This window comes from Lepidochelys kempii, chromosome 3 (genome assembly GCF_965140285.1).
Source record: "Lepidochelys kempii isolate rLepKem1 chromosome 3, rLepKem1.hap1, whole genome shotgun sequence".
NCBI lineage: Eukaryota > Metazoa > Chordata > Testudines > Cheloniidae > Lepidochelys > Lepidochelys kempii.
In genome coordinates this window covers 146,514,999-146,531,679 of record NC_136382.1, presented here as the reverse complement: position 1 = coordinate 146,531,679, position 16,681 = coordinate 146,514,999, and the positions used below count along the sequence as shown (strand labels likewise).

Sequence of the window (16,681 nt, the reverse complement as noted above, 5' to 3'; positions counted from 1 at the left end):
GTAGTTTTATTTAACTACTACTAATAAATACATATATACAACTTAAAATGCTGTTATTATGCATATTTAGTTGAATTTGAATTTCCATCCAAATAGACCTTGACACAAATCACAAGAAAAAATTAGTAATCATCTAGTAAATAAATGCATCATTCACTATAATAAAAAATGTAAAATTTAGGAATCTGAAAAATGTAAGTTAAGATATATAACTGTTCAAATGAATGTGTATAGATATAAATCCTCTTGCTTAGCAAAAAGAAATCTGGTGTCAAAGTTTTTTATTTAGTTGCAAACCAGAATGCTTTAACGGTCACCCACAAATGAGAATCAGTCTTTCTCTGTGGAAATAACTAAAAATTTGAAAAGAAAAACAAGATTAAAATCTGTTGTTTAAATTAGTGTTTCCTGTTTGCTGATTAAAATCAGCTTTGATTTAAATCAGTCCAAACTGTTGATGTATAAAATATATTGATTTCAAGTGTTCAAAAGGTTAGCATCATTAAGTTGACATCTAACTTGTAAATGTAACTGCAGTTAGGACAAAATGCTCATTTTCTTATTTACGTGTGTGAATTTTCTCGGAGAATTCTAATGAAGGATCATTTATTCAGTTTAGAATCCCTAAATGTTAGAAAGTGCACACAGTCCTTGGGGAAATAAATACACTCAAACCTTAAAATGGTTTTGTATTTTTCAAATGTTCCATATTTTCTGGTCCAAAAGAAATTGTTTGTATTCTTTTTTTTTTTTTCATTCTGCATGTCAGTAATTCAGAGTTTAATAAGCTTAGATATGCTAATATATTATTACATTATGAAACAAGTCTATTAGATCAATACTAGTAGAGGGGACAAAGAGCAATGGTACATTTTTCTGTGGCAGTATGTTGTTTACAAAAATAGGCTCTGATCATGCAAATACTTACGCATGTGAGTAACTTTATGTGAACTCAGTGGGACCACTCACAAGCATAAGTGTTTGCAAGAGTGGGATCATGGTCTTGTAGGAGCCAGCATGATGCATGGGGTGAGGCACTGGGCTTTGGAGTCAAGGGTCCTTCCTGGGTTCTGTGTGCAGGTCTGCCACTGACCCTGTGCTAATCAAATGTACTGCTCTTTGCCTCAGTTTTCCATCTGTAAAATGAGAATAATGCTACTTGCCTGCATCTGTAAAATGCCTTGAAGTCTATGGAAGAGCCAAGAATTATTACTAGGTTTAATGTACAGTTCTGTTTTCTAGGATCATTTAATGCACTCCTTCGGGAACTAGTGGCAGAATTCACTTTGACAGACAATTCTGCTAATACAACTACATCGCTGCTTAGATCTCTTTGCCACTATGACGACAGCGTTCTTCTTGGCTCTTGGCTGCAGGAAACAGATCATAAATCAATTGAAGATCAGGTAACAAAAAAAAATCAGTAATAAAACTCCTCTTATCCTTGGCTCTATTGAATAAAATCCTAAAAACTGAAACTGCACTCTTACTATGGATCTGGAAGACCAGTGTAATTCTACTGATTTCCAACCTTGTCTCAAAGGATTTTAAAGGTTTTAAAGCCTGCCATGTGCAGTGTAAATTTCTGGTAAAACTAGCTACTAAAAAAAAAAAAAAAAATCAGTAGAGAATATCATTGCACAGTTTATAAAGTTGTGGTTAGTCAACTATCCTTGCTTTTAAAGAGTGAATTAAACGTTTCTAGATTTAGCAGTAAGTCTCATAAATTTTCCCCCCAGCTGAGGTATTATAAAATCCAAAAGAAGCAGAGTTTATAATGGAAATTTTGTCACAGTATGAACATTGCAACTAGTGTTATACCAAAAAGGGACTTTTTTTTTTTTTTTTTTTCTTAAAGCAACAGTGTGAAATCATATCCTTCGATCTGGATGGTGACATGTACAAAGTCTTATTGGGAGTAGAAGGAACTTCTTACATTTTTGAAGGAAATCTGTTTAGCTATTGAAAACATTTATAGGCATGTGAAAAATAAAAGATCTTGGGAAATTTTTCTTTTGAAGACCCTTTTAATGAATTTTTGCAGATAGTCAACTGTTAACATTGTTTCAGTTGTGCTTTGTGCCAGACATCACTGGAAGAAAGACAAGACACTGGGAACGTTGTTTAACTAGGCCACAACTTTTGTAATTAAATGCATCTGGGAAATTATCTGGCAATAACTCAACTAGTGTTGAGTGCAATAAGTCTTCTGTGCCCTCCCCTCTCTTCACTCAAAGCCTTAATCCTGGTCTCAACATTAATGCTGGGACTCCAATGGCTTCCTCTTGTACAAAGTTTAAAGGGGAGGCGAAAAGGGGCTTGATCCTTCTGTACCAGAAGTTAGGAGGCCCAGCTCCATTTCCCACCTTTAGGAGATAAGTTTCCCCTAATTCTGGTCCCAATTCCTCTGTTTTAGGTATCTGTCAGGCAGGGGCGCTGGAACAATTTGTATAGTGGGGGTGTTGAGAGCCATTGAACCAAACAGTAAGCCCTGTATATGAATGGAAACCATTTCTAACCTAGGGGTGAAGCAGGACCCCCCAGAAACCCTAGTTCCAACACGTATGCTGTCAGGTTGTGACAACATGAATGCTATAACCTAACCTGCCCACGTAGTCCCTGGACTGCCGAGGGGAAGGTGAAAATACCTCTCTGTCCAGGCTCATCTGGCAGTGTGGGAAAAACTCCTTCTCAGCCCCTAAAAGGTGACTAGTATGATGCCCACAGATGGCCCCAAAACCCAGCCCTAGCCTAATACTCAGGAGGCAGGGGAGCTGTTGCTCCCTGAAGCAGAATGGTACACTGGGTGGAGGTAAGGGGTTGTAAACCCTTCCCTTGGGTGCACATGGAGCAATGGCTGGATTGAAAGGTACAATGGAAGCCCAAGTCAGTTAGGATGCCTCCTCCCCCTTCTCAAGCCCTCAAGGAAGCTGAACTCCCATGAGGAGTGGGAAGGGAAAAAGACCTTCTTTCCCTTGCTGGCCCAGGCTAACCCTCCTCACCTTTGAGGCTACTGGGGTGAGCAGTCTGTTTTATTGTACCACTATTTTGTACCATTCTTCTCTATAAATTTGCGTTCCTATACTTGCATCCATAGATCCTTGTCTTCAAATTGCATATCCTGATAAATGAAACCTAGCACTGTTTAAAGCTTTTAATGTTTGGACTGCATGCATCCTAATGCCTGCATGAAACTACAATCTAAGCAGGTATATAAAGAGGCATGAAGAGGTCTCAGTGACTCCTCAGTTTCTGTTTGATCTGCCTGCCTAGGAGACCACAGAAGCACTAGCCTCAAACTATATTTCATACATTATTTATCACTTAAATAACAATAAATACTTGGTATGAGAAAGTTCACCACCTTTTTATTTATGGTTGCTGTTGTTTGATGGCATACCTGGATGAGAGGGTGAGTTTAAAGAGATGTTTGTATTATGTCACAGAAGTCAATTTCTAGAACACAGATTGGTCCGTTTGGGGAATCATTACTCCTTGAGTTGATACAGGATGTATGCTGCCTTTCCGCCTCAAGCCCATGCTGAGGAAACGATGGTTTAACCTTTTTCCCTGAAATGCTTCTTTGTGTTCACTGCTTCCCAAAGCTGCTATCAGAACCAAATTTTGTCACTCTGTCTTTTTAATTCACCCACCTCATCTGTACCAAGGGTGACTGAGACTGCTCACACCAAGCTGTTAACTGCTTTGAACGTTCTGGGATTTGCCTGGCTTTGTATGTAAGAGTGTAGTTAGAGAATTCTAACTGCTGGTGAGTAATCTAGTTTTAAGTTGCTGCATATGTAGTTTGGTTAATTCAGTATGTTCAGTATAAATATGTGCAAATATGTATTTAGAAGGTATTAATAACTTGTGGTTATTTGTAGCTTCAGCCAAACAGTGCATCTGGAAGTGGTGCTTTGGAGCATGACCCGTCTTCCATTTATTTGCGCATCCCAGCTGGTGAAGCTGTGCCTGGCCCCCTTCCCCTGGGAGTATCCGTCATTGATGCCTCTGTGGCGCTCTTTGGTGTGGTTTTTCCTCATGTTTCTTACAAACACAGGTCAGTCTAAGTTAATGTGCAATGCAGTGTATGGTTGACTTTCCTTTTTTAATTTAATGGGATTATAGTTCTCTCAAAAAGTAAATCTACTTCTGGTGTTCCATGTTCATTGTCTCTCAGTGGGTTCCATATCACATGTACTCATGTTAGAAGTAAAAGATCTTTTTCCTAGTTTACAGTCCTGAAAATTCAACGTAATGTGTGGTGAGGTCATTTTTATAATTGATTTAAAGTGTATTAGCATGCAGAACACTTTGCAGTAATTCAGCTTTGCAGTGACAGTGGTGTGGATAACTATGACAAAGTCTACCTGCATCTGAATGAAAAAACTCTGTAGCCTACATGCCAAACCACTGCTACCTGGATAAGGATCCTGGTGGCGCTATTCCCTCCTATTCCTGGCATCTCTAGGGGAAAGGTGAGGCACAAAGCCAGTTCATATTATCCTCCCCTCCTCTAATTTCTCAGCAGAATGTAGGTGGAAGGAGAGAATGTGAATTATAGTTTGCACTCTGCTTATTCCCAGCATTGTGTCTAAGGCGGAGGATAGTGAGGCAAGTGAATTTTTCTTCTCTCCTCTCCCCACAATTCCTGGTCATACTGCAAAGTCTCTCTGCAGTCGCTGTTTCTTCTAAGCAATCATTTCTTCTGAAATGACAATCTCTTGCTTGTGGCTGAGTTCAAGGCAGAGCCAGCAGAGTGTCAATCAGAGGTCTTTACCCCCCCTCTGCCTGGTAGCATGTTCTCAGGCCACCAGGTGAGATGAAAAGATTTTCATAAGGCCCAATACGTTCTGCAGCCAAATAGCAAAATTCACAGGGCCTTGTTTAAACCCTTCTACTTTGTTTGTTTGTTTTTTCTCTTTTGCATTGGTTTTTTTCCCTTTAGGCAAAATGTATTGTCTTTTCAATTTATTTTTCGGAAGTGTCTCTCTCTTAGTGATGATGTTAATTGTTCTTTTGTAGGCTACAAATGTTGGATCACTTTGCTGAATGTGTCAAACAGGCTAAAGGTGTCCGTCAACAAGCTGTGCAGCTTAATATCTTCACTGCTGTTCTCAGTGCATTGAAGGTAAAACTGCTTTAAAATTTGTAACTGACAGATACTAAAATTCTCAGATTTATAGACTTTTATTTATAATGTTAAACACAAAAACTACATTAAAAGATCATTATTAAGGTTGCAAAGTCAAGCACTCAAAAGTTAGGAAAAGCCAGAATTAAAGTTGCCTGTACATTCTTAATTGGGCTCCTTTGTGCATGTGTGTTATGCTACAATCTTTAACTACATGATCACATCTTGTTTCCCCACCTTTAATTTGGGGAGAAGGGTGTTTTTCCTAAAGTAACCTGATTCTTTTTCTGAGTGGTAATAATACATTCCTTATCCTTATCATACTTGTGGACCAAACAGGCTGCTGCAGTCATCCAGCATTTTCACTCCCATCCAGTGTATTCAGATGTGATTTTGCTGCTACCTTGATTTGAAAAAGAAAAATAGTTTCAAAATTTTCTTCATATAGCTAAAATATCCTTTAATTTAGTGACTGTTGCAGTGCAACCCACTGACATACCACCTAAAAATTTCATCTTTCCAGTCTGACGGAGTTTGATCCAGGGGTGAGGGGAGAGAATAAAAGCCTCCCCTGCCTGCGTGTCATAGGTAAAGGTAAAGCTAACTCTAATTCAGTAACACTGATATAATATTAACAATGCAGGTTGATGGGTTGACTCCCCTTTCTTGTGAATTAGGTAGGATTCGAGCAAATGAGACTTCCATTTTCAGTCTTTCCATTCAGCTAGCTCCAGCCCTTTTGTGTCTCTTGCCCAGTTTATATCCTTCCTTTACGGAGGTCAGTAGCAACTGTGGCAGCCAGGTTGTTTTGGTGGGCCCTCTTTGGTTTTTCTTCAGCCTCATCTTCCTTTTAGGCTATGTTTACACTTCAAGCTGGGGTGTGATTCTCATCGAGTTAGTGCAAGTATGTGCACATGAGCAGGAGAATCACACCCCAGCTCAAAATATAGACAGAGCCTTAGATTAATACTTTTAATTGTAACTCACTAATTTTTGCCTTTCTGCTGAGAAGATCATTTCCTTCCTTCACATGGAGTATTAGGATGAGAAGAGTCATGAATACACTTAATGCAGTGGTCATGTTGCATCCAGTTTCTTATGGCCACTCTGCAAGCCTTGACATTCTGCCCCAGGCTCTCACAGAGCACTTGTTTTCACAGTTCTTCAAAGTAATTGACTGCAGCAGTGGGAGTACAGGGTACTCCAAAGAGGGATTCCCTGGGGGCATGTTTCACAGGTGCAGAGACTGGATGATAAACAGTCTTCAAAGTAAAGATTTTTCTACTTCTCACAGACAGTCCACTCCCAGTAAACCTGAAACTTTTTCCCTACGGGAAACAGAATTGCTTTGTTTCAGAGTAGCAGCTGTGTTGGTCTGTATCTGCAGAAAGAAAAGGAGTATTTGTGGCACCTTAGAGACTAACAAATTTATTTGAGCATAAGCTTTCGTGAGCTACAGAATTGCTTTGCTGACTTTGGCCCTTTCCTGCTGAGATTTCCTCTCCTACCACACACACTTTATATTGTGGTGTACTGATTTTGATGCCACAGCCTATCAGATCAGTTCATTCTCTTCAGCATCCAGGAACCTATTTGCCAGAGGGATGGGAAATCATACCATTGTTGTTCCTCTGACTGTGCACACTCTCTGTCTCTCTCCTGATACTAAAAAGAAAAGGAGTACTTGTGGCACCTTAGAGACTAACACATTTATTTGAGCATAAGCTTTCCTGAGCTACAGCTCACTTCATTGGATGCATTTGCTCAGAACTCCACGAAGATGAAAGCCAGTGTCATCAGGTCATTAACAGTGACCCCAGAAGTTCATTGACTGGAAATGTGGTGTCTTTCAGATAAGACAAAATTGATTATTAGTCCCCTTTAATGCCAGCTGTTGGAGACTAACAGGCCTCACCAGTTGCAAGTCAGTTTAGACCAGAAGAAAATTATCTCAGGAGACTTAATTTTCTTTTTTTTCTCATTTCAAGGGATTTTGCTCTAACAGTTTTTCCAGGCAGTGTTCAGATTTTTCTATTTGCAAGACTGTAGTTATGCAGTCAATGGCTAGCTGTTGAACCTAAATCACTCGTTCGGTAGACTAGGACAAGCTAACGTGATCTCCAGCCAGCAGTAGCAGTTGGGCAAAGTCTCCATTAAAATGTTACTCTCCTCTGTCTGACTACCTGAATGTTGCAGGGAAAATTTCTGGTTTCTTCCAGTCTGGTCACAAATGCATGACTTTGTGATACAGGGCTTACTTCTGGAGTTCTTTTCCCTTTCTCTTCTTCCCTTAGTCATTATATCTACAAGTCCCTAAAACCTAGACCACCAGATACTCTTTCAGAAAGCAGCATGCCAGATGATATATATATGGACAACAGTCCAGATGTCCACCCGTCACTATCATAAAGAGCTGATTTATCATATGCTGAAGTTCTGTTGTTTTTTTACAATGATTCAGCTTACAGTTCTGAAGTTCTCTACTTGGTGTGCTGGTGAGAGGCTCAGGGGAGTGAGAGTGATAGAAGGAGGTGGAGTTAAGTGCGTGAAAACTGCAGTGTCTCTTTGGTTGTTGCCTTGCCTGTCTGATCTATGGGAGGAGCCAACCCATCAAGTTGTATTGTTGGAACTGGCTTATGGAAAACAATTAGCAAAGAACCATGCAATGCCATTGCTGTTGGTTTTGGAGGAAACCAGTTGCTTTGCTTTTTGGGGCAGAAGCAGAATATTGTTTTGGTGGTAGTTGGGTGTTCATGTAGTCTTCATTTTGTTTCTTTATTTGTATTAACATGTAACATTATTTTAATCTTATTTAAAAAAAAAAGAGAAAAAACCCTTGAGAAACAGGGAGAGAAGTAGAAATTAAACACCTTTCTCAAGGTGTGAGATGTAAGATATGTTCAGTTGTTGTAAGACATCACTTAAAAAATTAGGTAGCCTGTCTTATGAGTGAATTATCTTCTTGTGAAAATATCAGTTTAAACTGTTTTAAACTTGATTTCAGCAACAGATGTCAAAACATACTTTTATTCCTTTTGGTCAAATATTTTTTCCCATTTGTTCATATAGGGTTTAGCTGAGAATAAAAGCACATTAGGACCAGAAGAAGTCCGCAAATCTGCTCTGACATTGGTTATGGGTGCTCTTGACAATCCTAATCCCATTTTGAGATGTGCAGCAGGAGAGGCACTTGGCAGAATGGCTCAGGTAGTTGGAGAAGCAACTTTCATCGCCAGAATGGCTCAGTTCAGCTTTGACAAGTAAGTTGTTGTCACTTTGCCTCAAGAAAGGAAATAAAACATAGAATTGAAACATGTTCAGAAAATGTCTCTGCTAAATACAGTTATAGTTTTAAGTATATTTCCTTCATGCCTGACCACTTCGGGTTGGTAGGCCTAATCAGGTTTACAGATTCTGAGTTGTTTCATATGCTGTTACCAAGAGTGAACAATGACTGACTGAAATATTTGGTCTTCGGAACAATATTGTTGAACAGTTCTTGATGATCTATTTAAGGATGAAGAAACTGCTTCAGATAAAATAAACATGGCTGACTCTAAGTATGTGTAAAGTGTGGGGTTACCCAGAACAATGCATATCGGTAGCCGCATGTCATCAACACCTCCTCTCAGCATCTAGGTTTTGGCTTCTTTGTTGGCCCACAGTGACTTGCTTCCGTACTCCATCTGACTCCCCATAACTAATTAGGCCTTCAAAGATCTGTCTGTACTAAAGATTCAGGAAGATAAGTGTGTCCAATTTTTCCTCAGATGAGTACGTGAACTATACTCTAGTGTATTTCCTTTAAACTGGAAATTGGTCTTCTGATGATCCAGTTATGTTAAATTCATCTTCCCTTTTATGAATGGGATTAACTTGTCCATGTCTAAAAAGATAAAAAGTCGTTGTTGTTGTTGTTGTGGTTGTTTGCAGCAATGCAAAAGAGATTGCAACTTCTAAGTATAAAATCTTTCTTTCTTATAAAGGAAGAATCAGCTTAACTCAAATAGGCCAAAAACCATCTGGGGACATTCTTTTTGTGAAATAATTTGTTTCTTCAGTGGTGTCATTTCAAGGCAAGACTCTGTTTCTATTATAAATAAGGCAAAATTTACCTAGAGTTATACCCCTTGATCTCGGCAAACTAAGCAGTATCAGAAACTGTAAGGGAGAGTTCAGATTCTTCCTGCTGTCACCTAGATTCACACATGCTCTCATTCAGTGTTTATAGGTAAGAGTTTTTTTAAAGGAGTAAAATTTATTATCCTCAGCAATTCTCAAGAGATCTTCTAGATAGTTTAAGTATCTCAAGGATACTTATTTTCGTATGTTAAGCATTTTTCAAGATTTTCAATATTCAGAATTTGAACTTTGTTTTTATAATACAATTTGCTTGTAAGACTTTGTTTCTTCCCTTGAGAATCCATGATTTTCCAAGCACTGCTATGGTTTTGTCCATAATTTCTCCTCCAAGATCCATTTTATCAAATGGATTTTTCAATTTGTCCATATTGTTAAGTAATTCTTGTATTATTTACTGGAGGCCTTTTATTATTTATATGTTTGCATACTACCTGGAGTGCTAAGATCTTACACGCAGAAAGACGAGAAATTACCCTTCACTTTCTTCTTTACAGGTATCCATTTTCCGTGACTACTGGAGAACAATTGTAGCTAGCAGCCTAATTATTTACAGTTGTCATAGCTGTAGTAGATGTGGGGGGCTCAAATCTTGCCAAGCATCAATAAGAAAAGTTATCATGTACTTATGTAATCTGGTGATTCAAAGTCTTGCTACTTTCCTCCTTGTTTCTTTTGAATAAAAGATTATTTAAAAAAACCTTCATAATAAAACTCATAGCAGTGAGAAGCAGTAGGTTCTAAAAAGATATAACAAGTGAGCTGGCAATATATCAGAGGATTCAGCTGCATTCCCTTCAGTCCTCCACCATGTCTCGTCACATTTTCATTCTTGATTGTTGAAGCTTAGCACAGCATTTTCTGGGTAACAGAGTACTGTGGTCTGCAACATCAAGCAAAGAGTAGACAGTTTAAGAGAATCATGTGTCCTGTCAGTTACAAAAATATTCCTTATCTAAAATGTCAGAAATAAATGCTTCCCAGAAGAGAAGAAAGGAATTATAGTAAAGTCAGAATAACTTTACAAGCAACTGAATATGAGGAATTAATAATCAGAAAGTTTTAAATATTTTCCTTTGTCTTTTTCATTTATATCTTCCCAGAAAGTCTCTGCTGGTTTTTTTTGTTTGTTTGTTTGTTTTTTTGAGTTAACAAATAGTCCAGGTGGAAGCTGAGGTTTGTTTATTTTTCTGACACTTGAACAATCCTTGTCTCAACCACAAATCTAGCAAATACTTTGATTTATGCTTTAATCTTGATAGGTTAAAATCTGCTCGAGATGTTGTGTCAAGAACTGGTCATTCGTTGGCTCTTGGCTGTCTCCATCGTTATGTGGGTGGAATAGGTTCTGGACAGCATCTGAAAACCAGTGTCAGTATTCTGTTGGCGTTGGCACAAGATGGGACCTCACCTGAAGTCCAGGTATAAAACAAAAAGACATTTTAAAACCATTCAGTAGGGTTTAAGATTAATGTATTACTGTCAACAGCAAAGAAAATGCTGTACAAAAGAAAAAATTGTCAGTCCATGCCCCAAGGAGTATAAGTCTAAATGGGAGAGCGATATCTTTTTGTCCTAAATACAGTTTCTTTATGGTGCAGTGGACCTAACAACAAACTAACCTGACTTTGAACAGTTACTTTAGGCACCTGACTTATGAGGAGAGGCTGAGGGAACTGGGATTGTTTAGTCTGCGGAAGAGAAGAATGAGGGGGGATTTGATAGCTGCTTTCAACTACCTGAGAGGTGGTTCCAGAGAGGATGGCTCTAGACTATTCTCAGTGGTAGAAGAGGACAGGACAAGGAGTAATGGTCTCAAGTTGCAGTGGGGGAGGTTTAGGTTGGATATTAGGAAAAACTTTTTCACTAGGAGGGTGGTGAAACACTGGAATGCGTTACCTAGGGAGGTGGTAGAATCTCCTTCCTTAGAAGTTTTTAAGGTCAGGCTTGACAAAGCCCTGGCTGGGATGATTTAATTGGGGATGGGTCCTGCTTTTGAGCAGGGGGTTGGACTAGATGACCTCCTGAGGTCCCTTCCAACCCTGATATTCTATGATTCTATGAAGTGCCTAATTATGTTGAGTCATCTCAAGATGTAAATAAGTTATTCCATTCTGTAGAACAATGAATTAAAATAAATAATAAGACAATTTGGAAAACAAATGTAAGTTAAAGTAGAATCTTAAAGGAAAGTAGGTGCATTCATGATATCCCTTGGCAGTGAATTCTGCAAAGCCAGTTAAATAAAATAGTAAAAGACCCTCTGGAGAAAGATATAAATAAAAACGTTGAATGAAAAAAATTACTTGCCTATAAATATTATTCTCAAAAGGTTATAGTGTAACTCACCACATATCAGGAGACTTTTTCATTCTTTTCCCCCATTACTCCAAAAGAAATTATTAGTTGAAGTGGCTATGGCTATTACGCCTAATCAGCAGGAAGGTGTGTCTCACCCACAGAAAGAGGCAGTTTAATGGCTCAGAACTTTGAGCTTGGAGCCCCCATCCTCTGCTATCTTTGTCGCCTGGAACCACAGACACCCGTGTCGTCTTAAATTTTTAACTTTAGAGAACATGGAGTAGAGGTAATCCTCTGTCTGAGGAGACAGGATTGATAGAAGTTTTGATTTGCTTTGTTGAGTGATACATATATCTATATATATATAATAAAAGAAAACCCCTCAAATTTCCATAGTTAAGCTCTCAAAAGTTAGATATTGACAAAGTTCAGGTTGCATGTGCAATATTATTTCTGCTGTTCTGTAAATGCATCATGGTAGTCTTTAAACAAAGGCTTGCATATTATTTCACAAATAAAATTTAATCAATTTTTACTACAGTATAAAAAGATAAGAAATCAAAGGAGGCGATTTTCAAAGGTACAAGTGGCAGTTAGGTGCCTAATCCCCATTAACTTTAAATGGGAGTTAGGCACATAACACTTCCATTTGAACCTTTAAAATCCTCCGTCTAAATCAGTAAAAAGATACTGGACAACAATAAATAAATAAATAAACAATAAATAGAATTGTAGGTACAATAAATAGAATTGTAGATACTGGACAACAATAAATAGAATGAAACAGTAGAAAGAATGAAAAAAATGTTACATGATGCAACATTAGTGTCTAACATTGTAAAATAAATAGTGTTATGTAGTTGAGAAAGATTATGTGATCATGTAACTAGACTGTAGGAGCAGAATAAAGGCAGTGTGGCTAGCTAACTCAAATGTTTAATTGTGCAACTGTAACCTCCTCTTACAATAGTCCTTTTTCTTTTTATGGAACTTCCCACGTTTTTTGGAGTGAGGTGGGAAAATCATAATGTAAAATTATTTTGGTAAATGCCACTGGAACACTCTGTCCTGCACACTTTGCGGCCCACAGGAGAAGGAGTGCATTTCCTGTGAACATTAGCAGCCCTGAAACTTGTTCCCTACAAGCTTTGAAGAAAATGAAACAAGGGCACCTGGCTTCATTCATAGTGTATCTAACAGGGTGTTCAGTGAATGAGACCAGGACTTTGCCCTTCACTACCTTTCTCCAGTGCAGCTAAGTGAACTACATGTGAGCAGCATGGCCTTCCTTAGCTTCACTTTTAAGAGTTTAGAAAGAAAACTCAGTGCAAAATGCACTGTATATGCAAGCTGAGAATTTCAATTGGCCATAACATTATCAAATGAAAACCTGTTTCCATTGGTTCAGGCACGTCTTCTCGAGGACCATTTCTGAGTCTAATTTCAACTTTCTGCCCCAGTTTTGGCTTTCAAAATTGTGTCAAACTTTTTTATATAGTGGAAAAAATACATGCATCCTTTTCTTCTCATTCTCAAACAGCGTAGCCATTTTTATTCAAACAAACAAAAATTCACCTGCAGGCAGAGACCAAACCTGGGAAATTTCAGCCCAGAAGTGAATGTTCCAGATTGTGGGGTGACGAAGATGTTTTTAAAAACAGAGGGTTAAAATAGAAATGTTTAGACAAGGGTGGTGAGAGCCATAGCGACTATAAATAAATCGTCAAAACTCTAAACTAAACAAACTTATATGACTCAAAACCAAAAATCTCTTTGATTTATTATAGACTTGGTCTCTCCATTCACTTGCCTTGATAGTGGACTCTAGTGGTCCAATGTACCGGGGATATGTGGAGCCTACTCTGTCTCTAGTTCTTACCCTGCTCTTGACAGTTCCACCATCGCATACAGAAGTACATCAGTGTTTGGGCCGATGTCTTGGGGCTATAATAACTACGGTTGGCCCTGAGCTGCAAGGTAAGTTTAATCTGCAATTTAATTAAGATAAAGTTAAGGTTATAAATAGGATAGATGCTGTTTCTTAATGTCAGCTGGCTGTTAAAGTATTGCATGGTGGCAGATAATGAAGCATTTGTGATTGGTGTGTAGGGTTTGTCTATCTGCAACTGCACCGTGTGTATTGATGGTGACACAATTCAGGGCGACTGCACCTGTATTTCCTCCTCCATGATCCCTCAAGGGCACCCACTGTAGGCTCCTAGCTCCTCAACTGTCAGCTCTCCTGGGTAAAGACCTTCATCTCTCTCCCTCTTGACAAGGGATTTTCAAGGCTACACAATTCCTTGCCCACTCTGTGATATCTCCAGCAAGCCAGACTGCCTAAACAGTCCAGCATCTGCACTTTGCGTTCTCTCCGGAGGCTGTGAACAATTGTAATCGCCAGCAGTTACAAGTTACCATGCAGGTCTTTATAAGCAAGCACATTTATGCTTAAGGCGAAAGATTACAGAAAAAAACATATGAAAGCTATAACCCCCCCCCCTTATATGCATGCTAAAAAGCTTACCAAAGGTCATCCCAACTTCAGCCCTTCCAGCTCTTCTACAAGGATTTCTCCCAGACTCACCTTGGTCAGAAGGTCCTGTCTCTTAGCTAAATCAGATAGAAGGCCCTGAGACAGTTTAAACTCAGGCTGTTTTTCCAAAACTCTTTTCTTTGTCTTTTGGTCTTTGGGGAATCCAGTTTGAACTAGTTAGTATATGTGAGCCTCTCCAGGTGGTGGTACTTCTCTGGAGATGTTAGACCTGAGTGAATTTGCCTAATCACTCCCCACTGTCCTTAGTTCCTGGAGGAACTGTGGCCACCCTCTCCGTGGAATTGCATACAATCCCTGGCTCACAATGATACATAAACTTAATATAGTAAGAACTCCCAAAGATATTGCAGGAAATTACCATATATGTTGCAGGTGGCCATATGAATTGGTGCCAAAACTATCTAACTCCAATAATGAGGTAGTCTCAGTATTCTCAGATCTTTATACCTTGACAAATTTTTCAGTGTGTTATCTGAGGGTATGCGGTCCAAACTGGAAATAAAGATGAAGTATGGTGTTTTTTCTTTAAGGTGCATAGGAGATTTTGGTGGATATACATGGGTCTTTGATAAAGTGCCATAGGTGAGGCTGTTAGTGAAACCTCAGTTATAAATTCCTTGCCTTTCGAATACGTTTATTAACTACGGTCTTGTAGTTGTATCTGAACTTTTTTTGCCTAGGAATTTCCTTATTGATTTTTACCAGATATTTTAAAAGTATTGATATATACAAACATAGGTTGTTCAGAATTTTTTCTTATAGAGACGACATTTTGCTGTAATTATAGTTTGCTGTAAAGATGATGAATGGTACTTGTTGAAATGCAAGACAACATAGTCTTTAAATCAAATATTCTGTGTTGTCTGTAACCTGTTGAATCCAAGTGATGCAACTGAGGGAGCTAAGAAACTCCTCTAGCATATTAATATATTAAACTGCTCCAAAACTGCAAAAAAATATAAAGTCTTCCAAAATGTGATAAGAAAAGGAGTACTAGTGGCACCTTAGAGACTAACCAATTTAGGTGCCACAAGTCCTCCTTTTCTTTTTGCGAATACAGACTAACACAGCTGCTTCTCTGAAACCTGTCAAAATGTGATAAGTATTCAGAGTTTAAAACTAAATCCATAGCAAATAACTCTAAAATTGTATATCTAATATTCTAAGAAATGGGTCTATGCATGCAATCTTATCCAAGACTACTAAATTAAATAGATTTCCAAAACCTGAAACTTTGTTCATTTTAACAAGTGCCATATCTCAGAAATACTGACTAACTGAACAATGTCCGCAAAATTTTTCTGGCTAATGATCAGTTGTGCAAAATTTGAGGTTTAAAGGACTTTTTGGGCTAGCAGATTGCTTTGAAACGTTCAAGGGGTAAGTGTCAAAATTGGGCTAAAATGGAAAGTGAGTTCTAACCCTGTATATAGAGTCCTTTTGAAGTAATGCAGCTGTTAACTTCAAATATAAGTATTTAGAAGAGTGATGCTGTATATAATTTACAAAAATTTCACATCTCTGAAGTTTTGTGATTAAAAGGTTAAAATGTATAACAGCTATACAAAAAAGTCGCTTTGTTAAGAATTCTTTATTCTGTTAGGTAATGGAGCTACTATTTCAACAATCCGCTCTTCGTGCTTGGTGGGATGTGCAATCACACAAGATCACTCGGACTCTCTTGTTCAGGCAGCTGCCATATCCTGCCTTCAACAGCTTCACATGTTTGCACCCCGCCATGTCAACCTCTCCAGTCTGGTTCCCAGCCTTTGTGTGAGTGTAAAATGTGTCTGTCCTGTCCTACATCTCTAATGCTGGAAACTTCAGCATTACGGCCTGCAGAAAGGAAACAGAAATGGCTAGCAGCCTATGGGGGAGTATACATATGTGTTAAGGGGCAAAGTTTTCAAAAGCACTCAGTGGCTCCCAAGTCAGAAGTCCCATTGAAAATCAATGAAGGGACTTTGGCACCTAAGTCATTTAGGCACTTTTGAAAATTTTACCCAAGACTAGGGACCTGTTTCTAATTTACATTAAAGCCACTTTACACTGCTCTGGGTGTGAAGAGGAGCCTTAAAGTGGGCTTAGATTATAGTTTCGCTTACTTTAAATCCCTTTACTCTGCCAGAGTGGTGTAAAGTGGCCTTAGTTTAAGTGAGAATCAGGCCCTAGGACTATTTAGCTTGGAAAGGAGAGGAATACACAATAACAAGTCTCAGGGTCCCCCAAAGGTCTCCTCTTTTTCATTCCTTATCTTACATGCCTATCTCCTATGGCTACTTAAAAAGGAAGTGTATGTGGGGAAAGTGGCGTATCTCCTACTATCAGAGTCCTAGGCAGAGTCTGTGTCTTGCTGTCATCCCCATGTTCCTCCATTGCTGCTCAGGTGAGTATTGTCACATGTCTTAATAAACACAGCACCAGCTTTCCTGCCTGAAGGCAGGAAGTGATGCAAGGGCTGTAAAATCCAAAATTTGATCTTAAACACAACTTTTATTAGATGAAAATTTAAAAAATACATTGGAGTTAAGTATACTTATGCTCAGACA

General features: G+C 38.6%; 1 protein-coding gene across 8 annotated transcripts in view; it reads left to right on the top strand.

Moving 5' to 3' along the window:
• Positions 1 to 16,681, top strand: part of HEATR5B (HEAT repeat containing 5B) — a 96,042-nt gene that overhangs the window by 35,265 nt on the left and 44,096 nt on the right. For all 8 annotated transcript variants that reach the window (XM_073338385.1, XM_073338383.1, XM_073338384.1 and 5 more), the window contains exons 15-21: positions 1,243 to 1,406; positions 3,885 to 4,060; positions 5,026 to 5,131; positions 8,204 to 8,394; positions 10,537 to 10,696; positions 13,363 to 13,552; positions 15,736 to 15,905. In XM_073338385.1, the coding sequence (XP_073194486.1) occupies positions 1,243 to 1,406; positions 3,885 to 4,060; positions 5,026 to 5,131; positions 8,204 to 8,394; positions 10,537 to 10,696; positions 13,363 to 13,552; positions 15,736 to 15,905 (1,157 nt within the window). The remainder of the gene's footprint in view (positions 1 to 1,242; positions 1,407 to 3,884; positions 4,061 to 5,025; positions 5,132 to 8,203; positions 8,395 to 10,536; positions 10,697 to 13,362; positions 13,553 to 15,735; positions 15,906 to 16,681) is intronic.